Genomic DNA, 20,823 nt, shown 5'->3' on the forward strand with positions numbered 1-20,823 from the left:
GGTTGTAAATGACAGACAGATACAGACAGTGACATAGGAGGAGGAGAGGACCCTGCCCAGAAGAGCTTACAATCTAGGAGGTATTGCACAATAGGAGGGGAGATGCTACATGCATGTACTAAACCCATGCATTGTCCAAATCAGAAGGAAGAATGCAGCAGTTCCCTTAGCAATACTCAGACTGGTATTTGGACTGCTGTCATTGTTTTTTGACAGGATATACTGTAGATATATATTTAGTTTGACACAGCACAGATTTATCAACATATTGTAGGAGATCATTCTTCTGTACTTGTAGCCCTAACGAAATTGGTTTGGGTATATTTCATTCATTTCACCGTTTTTTTGTAGACTTTGCTCAGTTCTCTATGTTCACATAGCTATCACCTTTTTGATATTCAAAATCTACTACACATCTAGACGGATTTCCGGTTTACATGCAGCGTTCTCCCTTTTAGCTGGGCTCACCACCCAGCATTTTTCATTAGCCACTTGACTGTCATCAGAGTGAGATGTCCGTGAGGGCTAGCAGTCTGCCGGCTCTGTTGGGGAGAGCTATACTTCATTTCTACTATACTTACACTAAATTTTTTGCATCTGACATGCCACCTTTTTTGACCACCTGGCTATAGTTTCATCCCATCGAGCTGAGAAAAAATTCCGGGGAGAACACTGACATGTCACGTTAAGTAGATTGCTATTTTTACTCATTCATGCTCATTATGTTTTGTTTTTTTTTTTTTGTTTTTCCTATCTGACAGGCTATCGCACTTGTCCGTCATGATACAGAGCACCATTGCCTGTACCAAGGTTTTAACTGCACAAGGAAAAGGAAGGTTTTTTCTCCGGCTAGCTCTTAACAGAAAGTCTATAGCAGCTGCGGTCCAGCACTTACGGCACACACAGAGACTGCTGGAGGTGGGTTATAGTAGTACACTGACATTATACCGTATTGCCAGGGGTTCTTTGAGCTGTGGGTGATTGACCTCCCATGTGCTGGTACCTGCCTAGTTCTTGAGCTACTTTTAGGAGCCAGCAGCATGACACCAAAGATCTTTTTATCTGTCTTTAGGTTGGCATTCATATCACCCCTGTTTTATGAACACTCTTCTAGCTGACCACTAATGTAAGGGGCATCTATCCCATTGTCTCTCATTATTATTGCATTGCTTAATACTTTATGCCATATTTGATAAACTGTGTCCCTTTTTCTCTGTGCTAATTTATATTCCTTTCTTTCAGTGGTATGACCCGTTGTTCTCTGTGCTTGGAAATGAGGAACATTTAGGTAATAGGAACTATTTTTTTTCATTGTACATCATGTTCTTCATAATGACATATAATAATATAGTACTTTACTCCTATTATCCAGTCATCTACTGGCTGCTATAATAATTTGTCACTCAACTTGTTTCATTACTTTCAGCTGCTCCAAGCATTAACCACACAAAATTCCCCAATATAAAATTACTGAGCACCCACATTTTCTCTTACAGAACCTTTCCTGTCATTACTTTTGGTTGTATCTCAAAGCAACTTCACTCTAGATCTGACGGTAAGTTGAAATCCCTCGTATTGTGTGTAAATTCCCCCACCTACTAGATTGTAAGCTCTTCGGGGCAGGGTCTTCTCCGCCTGTATCACCTATTTAATGTACAGCGCTGCGTAATATGTTGGTGCTATATAAATCCTGTTTATTATTATTAATAATAATAATATTAATAATCACTCACACCTACCTGCATAAAGCATGAACAATAGTTCTCAGTCTTTGGTATTAAAGTGGAGCCAGCTTGGCCCCGGCGTATAGTGCAACTCTTTTACTGATGCACTGTCTGTTGTACAGCCCCTTCTTTCCTCATCCAATCACAGAGTGCTTTGTATTTTGTGAATGGCCAATTTTTGGCTAAGAAAAAAAGGGGGAGTACAAATGATTTGGTACTTTGTTGAATGGGACTCCAATTGGAAGTATAGCACAGCTGAATCTTCCCTGGGACTAAAATGTGGTAAATTCCACAAATGCATAATGATGTGGGGTAGGAGGGGGGTACATACTATTAAAAAATATTTATGGCTTGAATTGAACTTGTATGAACATATTATGTAACACTGTCATAGTCATGTCACTAGCTGTCCCTCAAAAGGTCCTATACAAGTTTATACTGTACTAAAGCCAGTAAGCAGCATTTCTGAAATTGGGTATACAAGCAACAATATGAAGGACTGTCACAAGCCTCAGCATTTCTGTAATATACTTGAAGATTGTTTGATGACAGTATATTGGGTTATCAATTAAATAAGCTAAAAATCTAGTCCTAAGCATAGACTGTGTGCTTTGTCTACTAAATTGTGCTACATTTGACAGAGGAGTCTGGGAATATAGAATATTAAACTTTATCTCCTTACTAATTATCTTTTAGTAACAAAGGCATATTGGTGTTTTGTTTTTTTTCCTGCAGAATTCAAGTTTCCTGGATGAAAGCTGGCTCCTACCGGTAAATTTTTATTCTTCACTTTGTTGCTGATTTATGAAAAATATCATATGTGGTGGTTTATTATTTGTTTGCCAAAAATGTACTCTAGTGTATGAAATTACTGTTGTAGAAATAAACTGTACTGTTGTAGAAATAAACTGTGAACACAAACTTTCCCCAGGCCAAAAATAAAGTGGATTTTAAAGAGGAAGAAAAACTGAAAAATGCCCACTTTCCTTCAATCCTGCAAGAGCATTCGATCGGTCCCGAGGTCTCTTCCATCTGGTCCTGAGTCGTCCCAGCATCTGCTTCCAAGCCGCTGCGCCAGGTGCCGCCATCTTTTCCTCCTCTTTTGGGTTCTTCTTCCTACGTCACCTGCTCAGGTGCCTGGGTCGGGTGACATAGGAAGAAGAACCTGGAAAATGAGAGAAAGATGGCGGCGCCTGGCGCACCGGCTTAGTGGCGATAGGTTGAAAAAGACTTGCCAATCTTACTGCGCATGCGTGAGATTGGCAATTTTTTTTTTCCCTTTTCACAAAAAGGCTCCTTCTGCACATGCCCGAGATGCTCGGACATGCGCAGAACAAGCACCCAAGAGCCTCCCGGGATGTCTGACGTAGGTATCCCGGGAGGCTTTGCACTCCCATTTATTCTTTTTTTTTTTTTTTTTTTTTTAAAGGTCGTTTCACTTAAAAAACAAGCAGAATTTTTACCTTACGTAAAAGGGTTGTGAAATTTCTGACTTTAGGTACACTTTAATGCCGCAGTAAAAAACACCCTTTACTCCTGTGGTTGGTTACGGTGCAAGTCCTAGAAGTGACATGAAGGTTCTTGCCATTCAGTTGCTTTTCCAGCTCTGGAAGAAGAACCATACTTCAAACACTGGGGTAACGCATGCAAACATGTTAATCTGCAGTGCAGTTTGCTGTGTACTTGGGAGTGGCTTATTGCCTGGTTTGCAATTGTGGAAGTGGCCTCTGTGTTTAGTGGGGTGCTATTATTATAATTAATATACTATTTATATAGAGCCAACATATTACACAGCGCTGTACATCAAATAGGGCTATATAGAGTATATGGCTGTATAGAGTTATATAGTGCAGCTCATAGCCCAGCAAGCAGGCTAAAGGTGGAGCAGAGACACATTGAACTTTGCAGGCTATAATCAGTGATAAAATTTTCTGTCTATATAGTGTGACAGAAATGTGCAAATCACAAATAGGGCTGAGATAATAAGAAATGTGTGTGTTTACTCTGCCAGAAAGTACACTGAAATGTATTCTCTGACTATATCCTGCCTTTCTGCTTGTGATCTAGGAGTGGTTCTGAGATATACCGCTGACTCTAAGATATCTCAAAATCTCTGCACAAATAACCTAATGTTTGAAACACACAGGAGTGTAAGCACAGGGTTACAGAGGTTTGGGTCAAGACTGGGCCTTTTTACCCGAGAGCCCGTTTGATGTGAACAGGGCGCTTGTAATATGAAGCTGAGAAGTCTGATGTAAAACAGTGCTCCCGATGTGAAGGATCTTGTACCAAATGGTGGAGGCCTAGAAAAAATTAGGCACTGGGCCCCATAGATAGGTAGTCTGGAAGACCATCCGCGGAGGTGCAGAGTTGCTGCAGAAGGCGGTGTCCAGGTCCAATCTCTGAATTCAGGCCCAAAGATCTGCAGTTACATATGGACTTCTGAAAAGAAGTACCGAATGGACTGGAAGCTGATTTTGATTACCAGCCTGCTCATTCTATATGCAAACCTCTTTTTTTCTTTATGCTGCCCAAGTCATGTACTTCGGAAAATTGCAAAAGGCAACCCTCCGAAATCAAGCAATAACTGTAGGAGAAGTCGACGATTGCCCATAACCTCCAGACAGTGGAATAATAGGCCGACCAGAACACGGGATAAATTGCCAAGTATCATTAACATGAAAACGCTAAATAGACATCCAAATCTTAATATATCTATAACATAATAAACATAATTATAACATAATGAAAATATATTCTGCTTGGTATGCAATTTCCAACACATTTTGCAGTATTACAATTGCACTGCTTCATCATGGGATCATATGATCTATGAGAGGAATACTTATGCGTGTGTATGTAAAAATATGTATAACTGGGTAAATGTAAATTTAAATATCAAACAGAAAGTGTCAGGAAAATGGAAAATAAAAAAAAAAGTCTTGAAGTTTAAGGACCACTGGATCTTAAATAATAGAATATATATATAATATAGATATATATATATTGTATAAAGTATATTCCTGGCCCTTTCACTCTGTACATACCTGCTGATAACTCCTGATCCCTGCACTTTGTATGTCACATTTTCCTGCCCCCTACACTCTGTATCCATACATCTAGAATCATACATAAGCATGCAGACTTTCCTATAAGTATTTGCCTAATGGCTTGATCGTTTATAGTAACCCGGTTCCCATTTGATATTTTTTTTAAACTAATGATAATAAGGAAAATTTAAGTGAATGATTTTAAGTTGCAGTTATTCTGCCAAATATAATTTAGTGTAAATGTGCCATGTGCTTCCAGAATATGGAGACTCTAATCTGACTGCATAAAGTATACTCTAAAATGTACTACAGATCATCTTCCTTATTTATGTAAATGAGGGAGTTTTCCATAATTCTAAAACACTTTTTGTCCTGAGTGTTGTCACCAACTGAAAATAAATGAGGAAAAGCATGGGAGTAAAAGAAGTAATGAAAATTTATTTTTCCTGGGTTTAGGTATACTTTTGTTGTGACATGTTTAGAATTTGTTCACACTTTACCAGAATCTATTTATTATCTTTACCATTTGTTGAACCATGCATGTAGTATAAGAGAATGATACAGATACTTGGGATAAAACCTCTTTATCTTGTTCTTTCTAGGTGTGTGTCATTTATCAGACTGTGCCATGTCGAGAGCTGGGGATGGTATTAAGGTGAATTATAAATACAAATCACTGTGAAATATGTGTGTGACATATCAGCAACAGTTATTAATTGTCATTTTGTTTTTACCCAAAACAAATATATATTTTAAAATAAATACATCTTAACTGTGGGAAAATTATAGAACTACACTTGCACTGTGCCTCTTCCACCCCACTGCAAGGGTTACGTGCTAATTTCTATCTAAAGTTAAGTTCCCTTTTATATATAATTTTTGCAGGCTTCCTCCTCCTATATGACCAGTCCCCCGTGATGTTCTTTTTCGTGTTCTGTGCGCCAGTCACAGACATTCTGATGTCATCACATACTATGCCGGACCAGCAGTCCTGTATTGCAAATGAGGATACCATGGCTTGGCCACAACACAGAGGCTTAAGCTTTGTACACACATCAGTTGGTTTTCACCCGAGGCGAACAATCGTGCTTGTCTTGGGTGGAAATTTGACATGTACATCGGTCCACCAGTGTCGTCACGTACAGTTATCCATTGACCAGCCGGGAATGATGGCTGTGTACTCCAATAAAGGCGAGCACAGCAGGGTGCTGCTCACTTCTTCTACCCCCTATGCATTGAACAGAACAGTGCTGTGTGTACAGCGCTCGTTCATTCGTCACTGGAAACTTCCATTATTAATGGTATCCTAGGGGAGTGATTTTCAACCACTGTGCGCGGCACATTAGTGTGCCGTGAGAGATCTTCAGGTTAACCTGTAGGAAATTATCCAATTACCATTATCTGTGCTGTAGTGATTGGCAGAGTAATGTAATACTCTTCCATGTCAGTGGGTGGCAGTAGGCAGCTTAATTGCCTTGTTTATTTTTAGAGACGAGAATTAGCTATAGCGTGTCATTTTGTAACATTTTTGATTTTTGGCGTGCCGCAGGATTTTTTTAATGTAAAAAATGTGCCGTGGCTCAAGAAAGGTTGGAAAACACTGTCCTAGAGAAAAGCAAGCATCCTAAAAGTGAATTGGGGGCACTGCAAGGGCAAATGTGTCATTTTCTTGGAAAAATATAAACAGGGCCTGGGGAGAATAGACTATGGAGGGTACCAGTGCTGACGTTTTAAAGTGTTGGCTCTAGGGCTGTCACCCTTACTTTGTATTTGTAATCTGGATTTTCACTTACCTGAAACAAGTGTGCAAAAAGAGGGGGCAGACATTTCAGATTTCCCTGACTGCATATTTTATTGAGGTCCACAATTCACTAGTAGCAAAGCCTGGATCAGGATGACAGTCTACTTCCATCCATTGAATGGCGAATCCCAGTTTTCTAACTGAGCAGGTTCACTTTAAGAAACGCTCCTGACAAAAGTGAAAGGGAATTGGGTATGATGTATGTAGTACTTATTTCGGACCTCATTCATACTAAAACACAAATACTAGTTTTTTCAGTTTACAATTAATTGAGTGGTATGATATTAGTTTTTAGTGGACAGGTGTAAAACACTATCAGCTTGCCATGGGTCATAACATAATTGATAACAAACACAGCTGTAGCAATAAAAGGCCATAGGTCGCTGTACTAGAATTGGAACACACCCAGGTATCCTGCCAGATTAATGGCCATTGACCTGCATTTCCGTCACTGGTAATGTTTTTTTTATAGGGTGTTACCTGGCTTTGGCACTATGTAGGTCATCTCTCAAGCCTCTCCTCTTTTTCTTGTAAGATAATATGGAATTACATCAACAACTGGTTTTACTAGTTCTGTCTGGGAGACAGCACCTTCCTCCTCCAAAGCCCTGGCTCTTTGTCCGGATTGTTTTCTTTGCTTTCCTAAATGTATTGTATACAGTGCTGACTTTAGGCAGATCAGTTTAAGGATATGAGAAAACAATAGAATCTTTGCTAGGAAAACTTTAGGTATATTAAATAATTTATTTAAATAAAGTTTAACTCTAGTTGTTTTTTTCAGTTGTGTTGGAAAGGTTATGAATTTTCTATACTATGTAAATGAGACACGCCTAATGACCTAATTGTCTTCCTCATAAAAAAAATGAACACAATAATTTAGTTTACTGAAGGTTTTTATTTAAAGTGGCCTTGTTTCTATATACCATAAAAGTTTCTGAGGAAAGAATTGCCTGTGAAAGAAAAGCGCATATACTTACCATTGCTTCCTTCACCCATACCAGTGAACACCAATCCATCCATGAGAAATCTTCCACCCAAGGCTTCTAGGAATCATGACACTTCCAGGACATTTTTCTGGGACCCCTGCGGCTCTCTTTTTATCCTTCTGCCGACCTCTGCATCACCCGTGTCAATAATGATGTCAGGGCCAGCAGGATGAGCCAGTGGTAGCTTTGGGGGACCCAGGAGAAGTGTTGGTTTTAATGCTAATTTCAGGAGAGCCATTTTTATTTAATGGAGATAAGTTTGTTAGTGCCAGTGTAAGGCATAGTAATTATACACACTCTTCTTTTAAAAGGATGGCTTTTCACAGCCACTTTCTGGTATCGTGACAGTCACATCAAACATTGCTCAGGGCCTAGAGGGTAGCTGCTGGCTGCTTGCAGAATCTACTGTGAACACCTTCCACCTCTTATCATTGAAATGTTCTTCAATATCAAATTGAGAGGACTGAGACCCAAACATATCAACTTCCAGTTGGTGATCACCATGATATGACTCGATGACATGATATGACCGGATACACCAAGATACAGAGGATGCACTGAGCTTATTACCTTAGGACTTACTATTTGCATCCAATTTATTATAATCCATATTAAAGAAACCAATCAAATAGAAATCTGCACCAAGAAATTAATTTTTGAGTAAGCTTGTGATTGGCATTAAGAAGGCAACGCTGCAAGTTCTTTATAACAATGTTAACACCACTTCTCCACTGTAAATGAGTCTTATAAATGGAATCACTTTTTGGCCTATTTGCATTAATAGTCCATGTAATGTAAAGTAATAAAGTAATGGTGTCATGTTGACTTGAACTTATTTTCATAATGTAGAATAATGATTATGGCTGTGTGTGACAGGAATAAGGGAAAGTTGCTAATAGATGTTGTCCCCACCAGTCGTGTCAGTGGACAATTCCAGCTACTGATGTCCAATTAAAACTAAAATGTAAGTTTTGTATTTATGTATCATCAGAGCTAGGCAACTGGCAGTTCAGAAGTTTAGGTTCAATTCAGGCTAAACATTTCTTTGAATACCTTACCATCATAATAGCATTGCGGTACTTTCATAACTATTTTTGTATTGTTTAGGTACCTGGAAGGTCGAGTGTTTGTTGTAAAAGTACTCCCAGACAGTCAGGCTGAAGTAGATGAAATTGTTCTTGCAGGGGACATAATTGATGAAATTAATGGAGTGTCACTACGCCACGCATATAATGGACAGGTAAGAATTATGGGATTGTTCTGATATAATGTCATGTGGGTTTGCTATGCACTTCTTTTTTGTAGCTGTGGTGCTAATTTTGATATTCCACAATTCTCTAGAAGACTTTTTTTTCTATTACTACATAGAGCCCACTATTAGTGTAAATGGCAGATTTTTAGTACATAACAATCAGGTTCCTCAGCTGAAAACGACAAAGGCAATCTGGGTAAAGGTTAATTAGTGATGGGTTAATGGATAAAGATGGAGTAAGCAAGTTTGAAAAGGTGGATTTTAGGGATTTTTTTAAATTGTGCGGTAAGGTAAAATTGTAAGGTAGCAGCAAACCAAGAAGCCAAGGTGGGGAGTTCTCAAAAAAACGTGGGGGCAACTCTTGAAAAGTCTTGGAACCATGAATGGAAATGAGGTTATGAGTGAAGAAGATTAAGTGGGGAGCAGACAGGGCAGCTAGGGGGGTATTTGTGCATCAGGTCTGTCTGTGATCTGTGCGGGAGATTTCAAAGCAAATCACATTGGCTCTCTTCTTATTTTTCTACTAGACCTTGTCTGCCCACAGCCTCTGGGAATATATAGTTGCTCATCCCAAAAGACTCTGAGCCAAACTATCATTTTTTTCTGATACCATAGTAGCCAGTAAATAAATGGAATGCATATAGATCTGGTTCTGTGCATGCATGAGATGTAGTGCACGTTGCCAGGGGAGTGGATTTAAGTTCCAGGCGTGCAGGAAAACTTTGGCAAAGAGGAAGATCTTTCTGGAGTGCATAGACTTTTAAGTGTTTTTTTATATATAAAATTCTTCTATTGGCTGACGGTACTTTTTAAAACATAGGTGGCAGGTCCTATTTATAGAGAATAACATAAAATAACAAAAGTTGGTTGGCTAATCCCATAAACACAACTCTTGGTAGGACTAACATAGATCTTCTTTGGGTATCTAACTCAGTCCGGCATGCCTGCATTCTGTATTTGTGAAATTCTTTATATACTTCAACCTACACCTATTTTCTCAATGATTGTGCAAAACATGTTTTTACTATTATTTTTAATATTGTATACAATACAGAAGAAGTAAAAAATTAGTCAGGTTTATATTTCTACCTCTCGGTCCTTCCAGTCTTTGTTACAGGGTGTCACAAGTGCAGAGAGTGATGGATATATTTTTAATGAGGTTAGATATAAACAAACCCACACTAAACAATAAACAAGCAATAAACAAACCCAGGCCATCAGTTTGGGAAGCAGTTACTGTTTCCTCTGGGGGAACGTGGCAGCGTGAATAGAGAGTGAATTGGGGCTGCCATCTCTCAAATTTGCAGACACTGGTTCTTTATGAAGCAGCGCTGCAGTGCTAGTGACCAAGATATGTGGGGTCGATTGATCCCCAGGCAGGTCTGAACCAGGTCCGTATGAAGAGGTAGTGATATGTAGAGTATCAGTTTTTTTATTGCTCCGATTGTCCTTTTTTAGGGGACACCCACACCCTAATTTCTTGTATTTCCCACAAAAAATGTATATATGTGAACCCGTCTCGAAAATACTTTGCATTTTGCTAACTTCTTTGTGAAAGCTCTAGTTACCTGTCAGCCCTTTCAGTGTATTGCTTCAGAGACCCAAAGATAGTATGGGGATGAGAAGTTTGGTCTTGTGGCTGACTTCACTAGCTGTATGTTTGTTCCAGATCAAAGTGTTAAAGTATTAAGTTGACTGAAACTGCTGCCAAAAGTAGCATTTTCAGAAGGTTAGCAGGAGCATTGCTTGACGCATTTCTTTCATTACAGCTGTCCTTTAACTTGTAAATATAACAATCTTCTAAGGATAGACTGTATGAAATGTTTAGTTTGAGTGTAAACAAATCTCATATGTGTGAAGACCGTATAAGTCCGATTATTTTATGAACTGTTATTTTCAGGAGATTCTCTTAAAATACTTGTTGAATAATTGTACAGGCTGGCACAGTGCTAAATAAACTGAAGGGGGAGCCTCTAGTGTTCCGGATAATCCGCTGGCGCTGGAAAGATGGGGAAGTGTTCCGTCCCCTAATACCTTACCTAAGAGGTGTTCAGGAGCGGGTCCCAAACTTTCAACTCCAGCAGAGGCCCAGAAACCAGGAGAGCAGCCAAGATCGTCCCCAACAGGATGGCAGGTGACACCTTGATGGTGGTGGCGGATGGTGACATCAATGAGTGCCAGCATTTAATACTTTTTATTTTCCATTTCCTTACAGACTCATGTATTTTGTCAAGTATCTTGGACAAGCTAACGTTGGAATGGTAAATATTATATATTAGTTGCATTGGTGCACTGCAATGCCATTTGTAGTGAATGCAATACAATGCAGCAAAAGCATGTTGTGTCCTTGTGATGCATTAGGCTGCCTATTCAAATGTAAATGTTTTTACACAATACATTTTAAAGTGCAATATTACACTAACTTCTCCGCAACAGACAGCTCTGGTATACATGCATTTTTTTTTTGGTTTTGTCTTGTGACCACTATTAGCAGGAATAAAAGTCAGGGAAAATCTTCCATTAGGCTTACCCATTCCTGTGATAACCACCAACAAGAGGATTTCCTCACTGTAGAAATTCCCCTTCATCTCCAGTTGTGTCTACAGGAAAGGATGCAAAATCTTTCCAATGGGAGATAGCAAAAAACATGATCTGACCATACAAAATCAGAAAAAGTTTTGCTTTAACTCCAAGCATTACAAAACTGACAAATATTAATGTCTAGTTTTTTTGAAATCCACAATTCAATTTCTTTGGTAATTATAACTTATGGTTTTCCTTTTATTAATAGTTTGGGGGAAAAGAAATCCTGGATGTTGGAATCACTAAGGTGCGAAATCAGAACTCTATACCAAGGGTAAGTGACATTTTCATTTAAAGTAAAATTTTACAGATACCTCAGTATGTCACAAATAAAATAAAATGTTTCCGCTCACTATGAAATCCATGAGTACCATTGCATTTTATTGCCAATAACTATGGGCTGTAGCAGCCTTTATTGACCTTTTTAACGTGGGGGATCCCCAAAATAACTTTCAGGTCTTGGGGAACCCCACTAAAATTACTATATCCAGCTCACAGTACATTACTGTGGTAAGGACTCTGTTTGACTTGTAGTACTTGGGTCGGAACATATATTTTATATATCTTTTACAGGATGTTTTATTGGACATCAAAGAAACGGAATTGGCTGTAAAGGACAAGGAGACATCTGAGGTAAGATATGTCATCTATATGTTAACCTTCATAAAAAAGATGTGTGTGTGTGTATACGGTAAATGATAAGATTTCCATATACTCCTAAGCTACGTACACACGTCAAATTTTTCTGAATCTGGCGTAAGTACAGGCCCCGTGGTTCATCATCTGTGGATCTGTCATGGCCGATCCACGGACGATGAATGACGAGCGATCCTAATGCAAGGGAAGGGGGAGAGAGCACAGCAGAGTGCCGCTTCGTCACTCACCCCCTCCCCTCTCCATAGAGCACAACAGTGCTGTATGTACAGCATTGTTCATGCATCTTGCTGTTCTTATCGTTGGTAAGGATTGTGATAGATCCTTTCCAACGACAAGAACTGCACGTGTGTATGCGGCTTTAACACCTATTTTCTTGCATCAGTATTTAAATTATTTGCCATTATGGGTTCTCTGAACTATCTGAAAAGAAAAAAAAGATTAAATTTAAATACATTTAGTTAAACATTTTAATAAAGCACAAACACCATAAAAAAAATCATTTACTGTCCAACCACCAACAGTAAAGATTTATTTTATGGTGTTTGTGTTATACCTATATTATATATGTGTGTATGTATGTGTGTATATATATATATATATATATAGTTATACCTATTTATACCCATTTATTATAACACAAACACCATAAAATAAATCTTATAGTCATATGTGATCATAATCACACCCTGCAGATTAGCCTTGGAAAAAACAGCCAGTTGCTTATAGAACTCAATAGCTCAAACTGTAGTTTACACATGGCGGGTGTGCTGTCAATTTCCTTTACTCTGCCTCCTTTCATGTGGCTACATGTGGAGTATCAACACAGATACAAATCAGACTTCCTCCCTATTCAACAAAGACACCCCTGCACATATAATCCTGGCAGCTAACTGCTAAAGTTTGCAAGTTCTAATCAGATTCACAATTAGGGGCTGGTTAGGATCAGCTTTTATTGTGTACCTCATGGCGACTCAGGGGGAATCAATGGCTCCAGCTGTAACTTTGTAGTAAATCTGTCTCACTGCTCTTGTTTAATCTGTCCTATTGCATAGCAAGACCATTCCAACGGCCCCTCAGTGTCTAAAAGTACACCACTTTTGCTATGCTCTTCCATTAGAACAGTTTACTTTAATAATTTTTGTTTAACTAGTGTTCAGCAAAGCAAAAATGTGCAACTCTCAATTTTGTCCATATATGAAAGCAATTGTGTATGGTTCATTTCTGTGTGCAGTGATATCCAAATTGTGTTTTGTTTTGTTAACTCAGAATACCTTAAGGTATATGTGTGTTTGGATATCTGTAATTTGTAGGACATATACAAATCAAAATTGTTATTCTGCAGGTGCTGTTTTGCTATCTGTACCCAGATATTTCCAGTGTGGGGCGCAGAGTGGATAACAGAAAGGTGTTTGCATTATGTGCTGTGTGAGTATTGTGTTAAACCATTTGTAGGGTTTTTAAGCATCTTCATAAAGCTAAACTCTGGGTAAACTGTTAATATATAATTGAAATATATGTAAACTTTTATTAACTGCCCAAATATTTATATCTCGGTTCGTTTGGATCTAAATTTCTTTTTCAAACAGCATAATTAATGAATGGGATTAAATAATCAAACTCTACAGGGGATAACAGGTTTTTTTTTTACTTGGTTGCTGTATTTTATTTTTTTAAACATACATTTATTGATTGTACTGAATACATAGCTGGATAAAATCTGCCGGGAGCTTGGGTACATTTGGATGATGCAGAAAACACTAAAAGTTCTTATACCATTCCCATGCATGTTTAATATCAAATCATGGTGGTTCCAGGGTTTAGTAGCTCAGCCATTGAATGACTGGCTGTTTGCAGCTAGCTACAAAATGTATCAATAACTACTCGTTATCCAATTCAGCTTCTAGTGACCATGGTACAAGTATGTTTATAGAAATATATAGGAGACAGGTAAAGAGCCTTACTCTGTAGTCAGCTAGATGGATGAATACACCTCTAGACACATGCCCATTGGCTACATCATGATTTTCTGTATCTGAGTCACTATATAGCTTATTGGAAAGCAAACATACAGCAACTTCCTCCTGGTCCAGGCAGTGAGGATGTGGCTCTATAGAAGGTAAGTTTTCTTAGCGATCCAGTTATTGGTAAGTTGTAGCAAATGACAGAACCTTTCAGTTTTTGGACTAAGATAACAAGAATGTATTATGACATGGTTTTGTAATAAAAACATATTATTTGTGTTTTAGTGAAAAAGAAGATGGCCTTGATATGTACTCCTTTAACTGTTGTGTGTTTGAGACCCTGAATGACAAGGAATGTGAAGAGGTCATTAAGAGAATTGGTAAGTAACTATGCTGCCGAGTTGTACATACTGTTTTTATACAAGTTTTAAAACCATCGGGCTAATGCAGGACAAGATCTTGGGGGTGGTTGTGTGTCCCCCATCTTTTATTCCAGCCCTATGAAAGCCTTGACTGCTTGTTTCATCTTCAAACCCCCCAGGTCACTGCAGAACAACTTTTTTTCCCATTTATCTTATTTTTAAGGCTAAACAGAGTACATTTTCATTTTTAGAGGACACTTAATCGGTGTATTTCTATAGAATGAAAGAATGCCTATAATCAGTAGTTTTAATGTTTTAACTAAAGTAAATAACATGTATTACCCTATTGCATGGCACCTGTTAAGGGGTAGGATTTATTAGGCAGCCAATTCCTGAGGGTAGTTTATTAGACATGTGTAAGGATCAGAGACTTTACCAAGGGCTAGAGCATGACAGCTGTGCACTAAGGAACAATCTAAGAGCAGAATTCTGGTGTAGCAAATGTTGCTTAAAAAAAAAAAAAAAAACAAAACAAAAAAAAAAACCCTAAACCAAAAGGGAAACGAACAGGGTGAAGAAAAAAAGTGTACTGGGCAATGAGACAGTCATGTGCACTATTATGTACTGTAGATTTGTGTGAAGTGGCTGTACAGCACAAATGTTTTAGAAGGCATGTTAGTCAAAAAATTTTTTTATAAGCTGCCAGTTTCCCCAAACCACTCACCCCCCCTTTAGGATAGCAATAAAGTTTAGTTTATATAAATCATCCCTGCTACATATTTAATATTAAGACATGCTAGAAGGGAGGAATAACTCTCCATGCAGCTCTAAACCAATGTTTTGTTCTTTGCTATTGACAACACCTGCAGAACCCCAGCTATTCAAGAAAATACGCAATTATAGCATTTCTAGAACTTTGAATAATTCTTTACTACTGCATGTTTTTAATAGTACGATGGTTGCTTTCATTATAGCTGCAGGTTTCAAGCATACAGAATGGTTTGTGTGAAAATACTACTATCAAGAAAAGGTGGCCAATGAATATCAATACAGCCAGAACTGAAGCAGACCCTTATTTCTCCCAAAATGTATATTGTTCCTATGTAAATATTTTTTTTTTTACAAATTCAACAAGATTAAAGTAAAAACACACAAAAGTTAACTGTAAAACGTTTAATTTAAAATAGTGACACTACAATATAAAATAGCTTTCTTAAATGCACATTGTGTTTAGCTGCCTTGTTTAACACATCAACCTGCACTTCAGAAGCACCAGAACATTAACTCAACTACTTAACTGAGTTACCATGAGACAGTGACTATGACAAGTTTTAACAGTGGTGATCATACCAACATCTGCAACTTCATAACCTGAAACTTCTACACAGCTGCAGACAACCCCGTGAAATGAGAGTAACTAAATACAAGGCAAATGTGTCCCTGTGTCTGGTTTGTGCAGTTAAACAGAACCAGCTAGAGGTCGGAATTTCCCACCCAACTATTCAAACTAAAATCCAAAGAAGTTATTGCATTGGTTGCAAAAAAAACATTATCACCATGGTGACCCTGAGAGGCAGATGGAATGCTTGCAAGAACAAAAGTTACCTGGTAACCCAGTTTTCAGGATTGTACAGAGTTTTAGGAACATAGTGTTATGCGTGCTCTGCTGGTAGATGACTGGGGAAAGTTAGCTACCTGGTAACTCAATTCCAGGATGGCATTCATAACACTGATCCCATAACTCTGTGCTGTCCAGGGAAAAATAATTTGGGAAATACAGATTAATATAAAAACAAACAAAACAAATTTACACGGCCTTATAAAATAGTTTCTACACAAGGGATTATGCTCGTTCTCCCCGTATTCTGCGAGCAAGCTGAATATCTTTTGGCATGATGGTCACCCGCTTGGCATGGATGGCACACAAATTGGTGTCCTCAAACAGGCCTACCAGATAGGCCTCACTAGCTTCCTGCAAGGAACAAAGACATAAAACAAAAGTTATTACAAGGGTCCTGCAATATTAGAGAAAAAAAAATATATATACAGGCAGGCAAATTATTCCACCATAGGAGGATAGATGAAAAGGTAAGCGCCAGCACCAAGAGGTGCAAATCCTTTCCCATTCAGAAGAACCTGCTGCCTTAGCATAACCATGTGTCTGGGACAACTTCCTTTCAGAGGGGAAGTGCTATTGCTAAAGGAATACCAGGCTGATGCAACTAGCAAGCTTCTACACTTCCTGGTAGTGAACACAGGACAATTTAGGCTTCCAGTTGCTGCAACTTTTGATCCTGTCAATTTCTACTCCCAGGACTGAGTTGTGACAACACTTCTAAAATGGGTGGTGGTAGGTGGTACAAGGTTCTATGTAAAGAACGTCAGCTTGGGACACATCAAGGTCAAAATTTAAAAGAAAACCCCATTTGATGCAAGTCATCCAAGGCGAGCTACAGCATTATCAAAATTTAGCGCAGATTCTGTATGTGTTTACCTGCAGTGCACCAATGGCAGCACTCTGGAATCTCAGATCTGTCTTGAAATCTTGGGCAATTTCCCTCACCAGACGTTGAAAAGGGAGTTTGCGGATCAGCAGTTCAGTGGATTTCTGATAACGCCGAATTTCACGCAGGGCAACAGTTCCCGGCCTTAAAAGGAAAAAAAAAAAAAGTTTTAACACGTTAACTTTTTTATAATTTACCCAATCCAGTACCAAGGGCTGAATGAACCCAACTGATAAGTAATGTCCACAGCAGCAGAAACAGCACCTATGGGGTGACCATAAACCACCTGCTTTTGAAATTCAGCAGTGAACTCTGCACTGAATATGCCAATCCACGATTAACCTAGGTTAATATATGCAAGCATTTTTTTTTTTTATTATTTGTTCAAGGTCTGGTCATAGTCAGTTATTTCAACGGTTTCACCAACTTGGGGCAACTCATTACAGTTTCTGGTTTATCTGCTGATCTAGCCTCATTCACCCACCAGTAAATCTCCCATCTTTGTTATGTATCAGAGAGATTATGTGCCACTTAACTGCAAACAAGACTAGATCACCATACATGTACTGAAAGTGCAGATATCTGTAGGTGCCTCCCAAGTTTACAAGACTCTTCCAGGAGCCATCAACAATAACTAAAAAAGCTATGGCTGGTTTTCCTTTGTCCTGGAACATATTAGAGATTATTATATAAAGCCTCAGTAATGCAGATTGCTTGAGTCACTCTTACAAAACATTCATTACCATGCCAATAAAATGCTGACATCCTGAAATTCCATACAGCAGGATTCAATGCATGCCAAGTGATCCATTTACCTGTAACGATGGGGCTTTTTCACACCACCTGTAGAGGGGGCACTTTTACGGGCAGCCTTAGTAGCCAGCTGCTTACGTGGAGCCTTTCCACCAGTGGATTTACGAGCGGTTTGCTTTGTACGTGCCATGATTGATACTTAACTGAAAAGAAAAAAAAATATGAAGAATTAACTTCTAATAGATATTTATTCTGATAGTTTAAAGCGTACCTAAACTCAGAAATTTCACTTTGCATAAAGGGGTGGAAAACCCTTTTACACAAGGTAAAAAATCTGTTTAAGTTTATATTTCTGATTTAAGTGCAACCCCCCCAATTACCTAGGTAATTGAGAACAAAGCCTCCTGGGATACGTACACCACACATCCTGGGAGGCTCTTGGCTGCTCCTGCACAAGCATCTCAGGCATGCACAGAAGAAGCCTTTTCTTGAAGAGGGAAAAAATTCCCAGTCTTGCACATGCACAGTAAGATCAGCAATATTTTACCCCCCCCCTTAACCTTATTTACATCACCCAATCTTACACCTGGGTCAAGTGATGTAGGAAGAACCAGAAGACAGCATATCCCAGAGCGCCAGCACCCAATGGAAGACACCTTCAGGTCAATTGCACTGCAGGAATGAAGGCAAGTATTTTTGTTTTGTTTTGTCCACTTTTGAGTTTAGTTCCTCTAAATAAGCAAATATTGGTCATAACTGAACAAAATGTGTCACTGATCAAAATACTTTTCTACTTTGATTCCAACACTGATTGTGTATTGGGTTGGACTCAAAATGCTGCTAAACATGTGGCAAGTGAAGGTCAACAATGGCTGCAGCTACAACCCTAGGGGCAACTAAGACCACAGCTCATCTACCCCCCTATACACAGCCCAATTCTCCCCAACGAGATGCCCCCTTCTAAGGGTCTATGCCCACCTTTCCTTAGCTATGGGAGCTTCAGCAAAACTGCATGATTGGCAGGCACTTGGTGGGCGTGGTCACGGCAAAAGGCGGGGCCAACCGAGCTCGGGATCTTCCCCCTCCCCCATCGCCTTAGGTGGCTGTATACAACCTCGGGCCCTTCCAAAGCCATGGCGGGCCCAGGCACTACTACCCCCAGCCTACACCTGTACCAGACCAGCTTACAAAAATCACATTCGCCATAAACCCTATGCCGGGCCCTGTATAGTGAATCTGATATTCTAGCAGTAAAAGGCCATGAAAATAGGAACGCGGGCCCCACTAGCCGCCTGTACTATTGAGGGGAATTCGCCCACTAATACGTCCGGGAAAGCAATGACGAGTAGGGCGGGCCGGTAAAGCTGGGCTCCGTCACACTTTAGCTCGCGCAGGCCCCTGAACACGTCTCCAGCGGGCGGCACAGTAACTAGGCCAAGCCTGGAAAGTCCCCGCAGTAGTCGAGCTATAACCTCACACACAGCAAAATAAGGATCGTGCCGCCACTTACCGCTTTTCCTGGCCTTCCGACCCCGAACACAACAACGAGCCTTCTCAGCTCTCCAGCGTGTGAGCCCTCTTTATAAAGCCGGCCAACGCGAGCGTGATACGTCACTTTCTCATTTAGATTTCGTCACTGGTTTTAAAGTCTATGATTGGTTTGCAGTAATCACTGTGGGCGTTTCCATTATTTCTCAGTCCCACCCAAAAATAATTGCGCGCCCAGGGTAAAATATACGGCTTCCTATTGGTTCTTAGCTGAGTGCTGCTATTGGTGGGTTAGAGAGTAATAGTGGACCAATCACGCTCAGTGTTTTCTCTTCACTGTGATTGGCTGAATCTGAGCGTGTTTGTATCCTGGATGGTTTCTAAGCTCCACAACTGCAATGGAGGCAGCAGCTGATATGTGGAGACTTAGTGCCATGGCTTGCAGCTCAGGGCTTCACCTCAGCCATGTGGACATAAAATCAAATACTTCTAGCCTAGAACTGTTCAGTGCTCTGGAATAAAGTGTAAATCCAAACAAAACATATATTTTTTAACCTGGCGCTTTATTTCTGTCTGGATTTATGTCTAAAAGCAGTACATTGTCTTTCATGAAAATTTATTTTACATTGTAGGCCTGTAATTCTTAGGCATAACTCACCGAAATATGTCCAACGTTTAACAAATGTAATTATTTCACCTTAGCCATGTGGAGATATGGCAGATCACCATGGCAGATGTCAAATATTTGTAACAACAGAAAAGATTATCTATGCTTAACATGTGAATCACAAAGATCAATATTTTATATCTGAAGAATTATTACCTCCTTCAGGGTGAAGTTATGACCTTTGTGAGTCTTTATCCCCTCATTTTTAATGATTGTAATGGTATTGCAGGATGTACGAGATGAAGGTAGTATGTGATGTAATTTCTATATATTTCTTTGTCCCTGGACAAACTGGACAATTGTTCTTTGGTAAAGTTACAAAATTATGTCTAAGGCCTAAGGCTGCATACACACGTGCAATAATTGTCATTGGAAACGGATGATCCACGTCAGATCGTTTGATAATTGTTAAAAAAAAAAAGTGCACAACGACGCTGACGAACGAGGAATCTCCCTGGAAACGAACGACCGTCCCGGCGGATCTGATTGGGCGACGATCGTTCGTAATCTATTGTGTGTACAGTTGTTCAGTGATCGTTGATTGTTCTGTGATACATTTTCTCCTGTACATGTCACTTACTGCATTGTTTAAACGATGCTTTTTAGTCAAGGATGTTACTATAACCCTAGCTTCATGCACATGCATCACCAGCTTAATGATACATTGAAGTGTAATTAAAATATAATAAATATAAAAAAAGCATACAGTCAGGCTCTTTGTTGTAGATAAGATTTGTTTTCTCTTTTCTTACAAGCTTGCCTGTCTGTTATAAATCTTTTGTAGATTGTGCACTGAGATGGGCATGCGTAGTTCAGTTTAGATTATCAACATAACTCTGTATCATAAATAAACTTCTGTATGCATGAAGTATTGGGGCCAAACCAGGAAAAGGGCCGGCACCACTGAGGGAGTGAGGGGATTTTGTTTCTGCTTTAAGTGTAAAATAACAATTCTGACTTTTGTCAATGACATGTTTTATCAAGCAGAATAAAGAGAGGAAAGGATAAATTAACTAAATGCTGCCCTTTAATGAA

The 20,823-nt window shown here is 39.2% G+C and overlaps 2 protein-coding genes across 3 annotated transcripts in view; one reads left to right on the forward strand and one right to left on the reverse strand.

Annotated features, from left to right (window-relative positions):
- Positions 1–15,598, forward strand: part of LOC140325841 (uncharacterized) — a 21,037-nt gene extending 5,439 nt beyond the window's left edge. For both annotated transcript variants that reach the window (XM_072403900.1, XM_072403899.1), the window contains exons 4-16: positions 762–918; positions 1,243–1,288; positions 1,497–1,555; positions 2,460–2,495; positions 5,377–5,429; positions 8,669–8,801; positions 10,751–10,947; positions 11,029–11,074; positions 11,605–11,670; positions 11,970–12,029; positions 13,396–13,478; positions 14,300–14,394; positions 15,351–15,598. In XM_072403900.1, coding sequence (XP_072260001.1) covers positions 781–918; positions 1,243–1,288; positions 1,497–1,555; positions 2,460–2,495; positions 5,377–5,429; positions 8,669–8,801; positions 10,751–10,947; positions 11,029–11,074; positions 11,605–11,670; positions 11,970–12,029; positions 13,396–13,478; positions 14,300–14,394; positions 15,351–15,385 — 1,047 coding nt within the window. In that variant the 5' untranslated portion in view covers positions 762–780 and the 3' untranslated portion in view covers positions 15,386–15,598. The remainder of the gene's footprint in view (positions 1–761; positions 919–1,242; positions 1,289–1,496; positions 1,556–2,459; positions 2,496–5,376; positions 5,430–8,668; positions 8,802–10,750; positions 10,948–11,028; positions 11,075–11,604; positions 11,671–11,969; positions 12,030–13,395; positions 13,479–14,299; positions 14,395–15,350) is intronic.
- Positions 15,535–19,293, reverse strand: H3-3B (H3.3 histone B). The gene is made up of 4 exons (XM_072403903.1): positions 19,144–19,293; positions 17,696–17,836; positions 16,871–17,024; positions 15,535–16,348 (listed from the first exon to the last, which is right to left on the reverse strand). Exons 2-4 carry the CDS (start codon positions 17,821–17,823, stop codon positions 16,220–16,222), a joined length of 411 nt encoding a protein of 136 aa, XP_072260004.1. The 5' UTR covers positions 17,824–17,836; positions 19,144–19,293; the 3' UTR covers positions 15,535–16,219.
- Positions 19,294–20,823: the final 1,530 nt, after the last annotated feature.

This window comes from Pyxicephalus adspersus, chromosome 3 (genome assembly GCF_032062135.1).
Source record: "Pyxicephalus adspersus chromosome 3, UCB_Pads_2.0, whole genome shotgun sequence".
Lineage (NCBI taxonomy): Eukaryota > Metazoa > Chordata > Amphibia > Anura > Pyxicephalidae > Pyxicephalus > Pyxicephalus adspersus.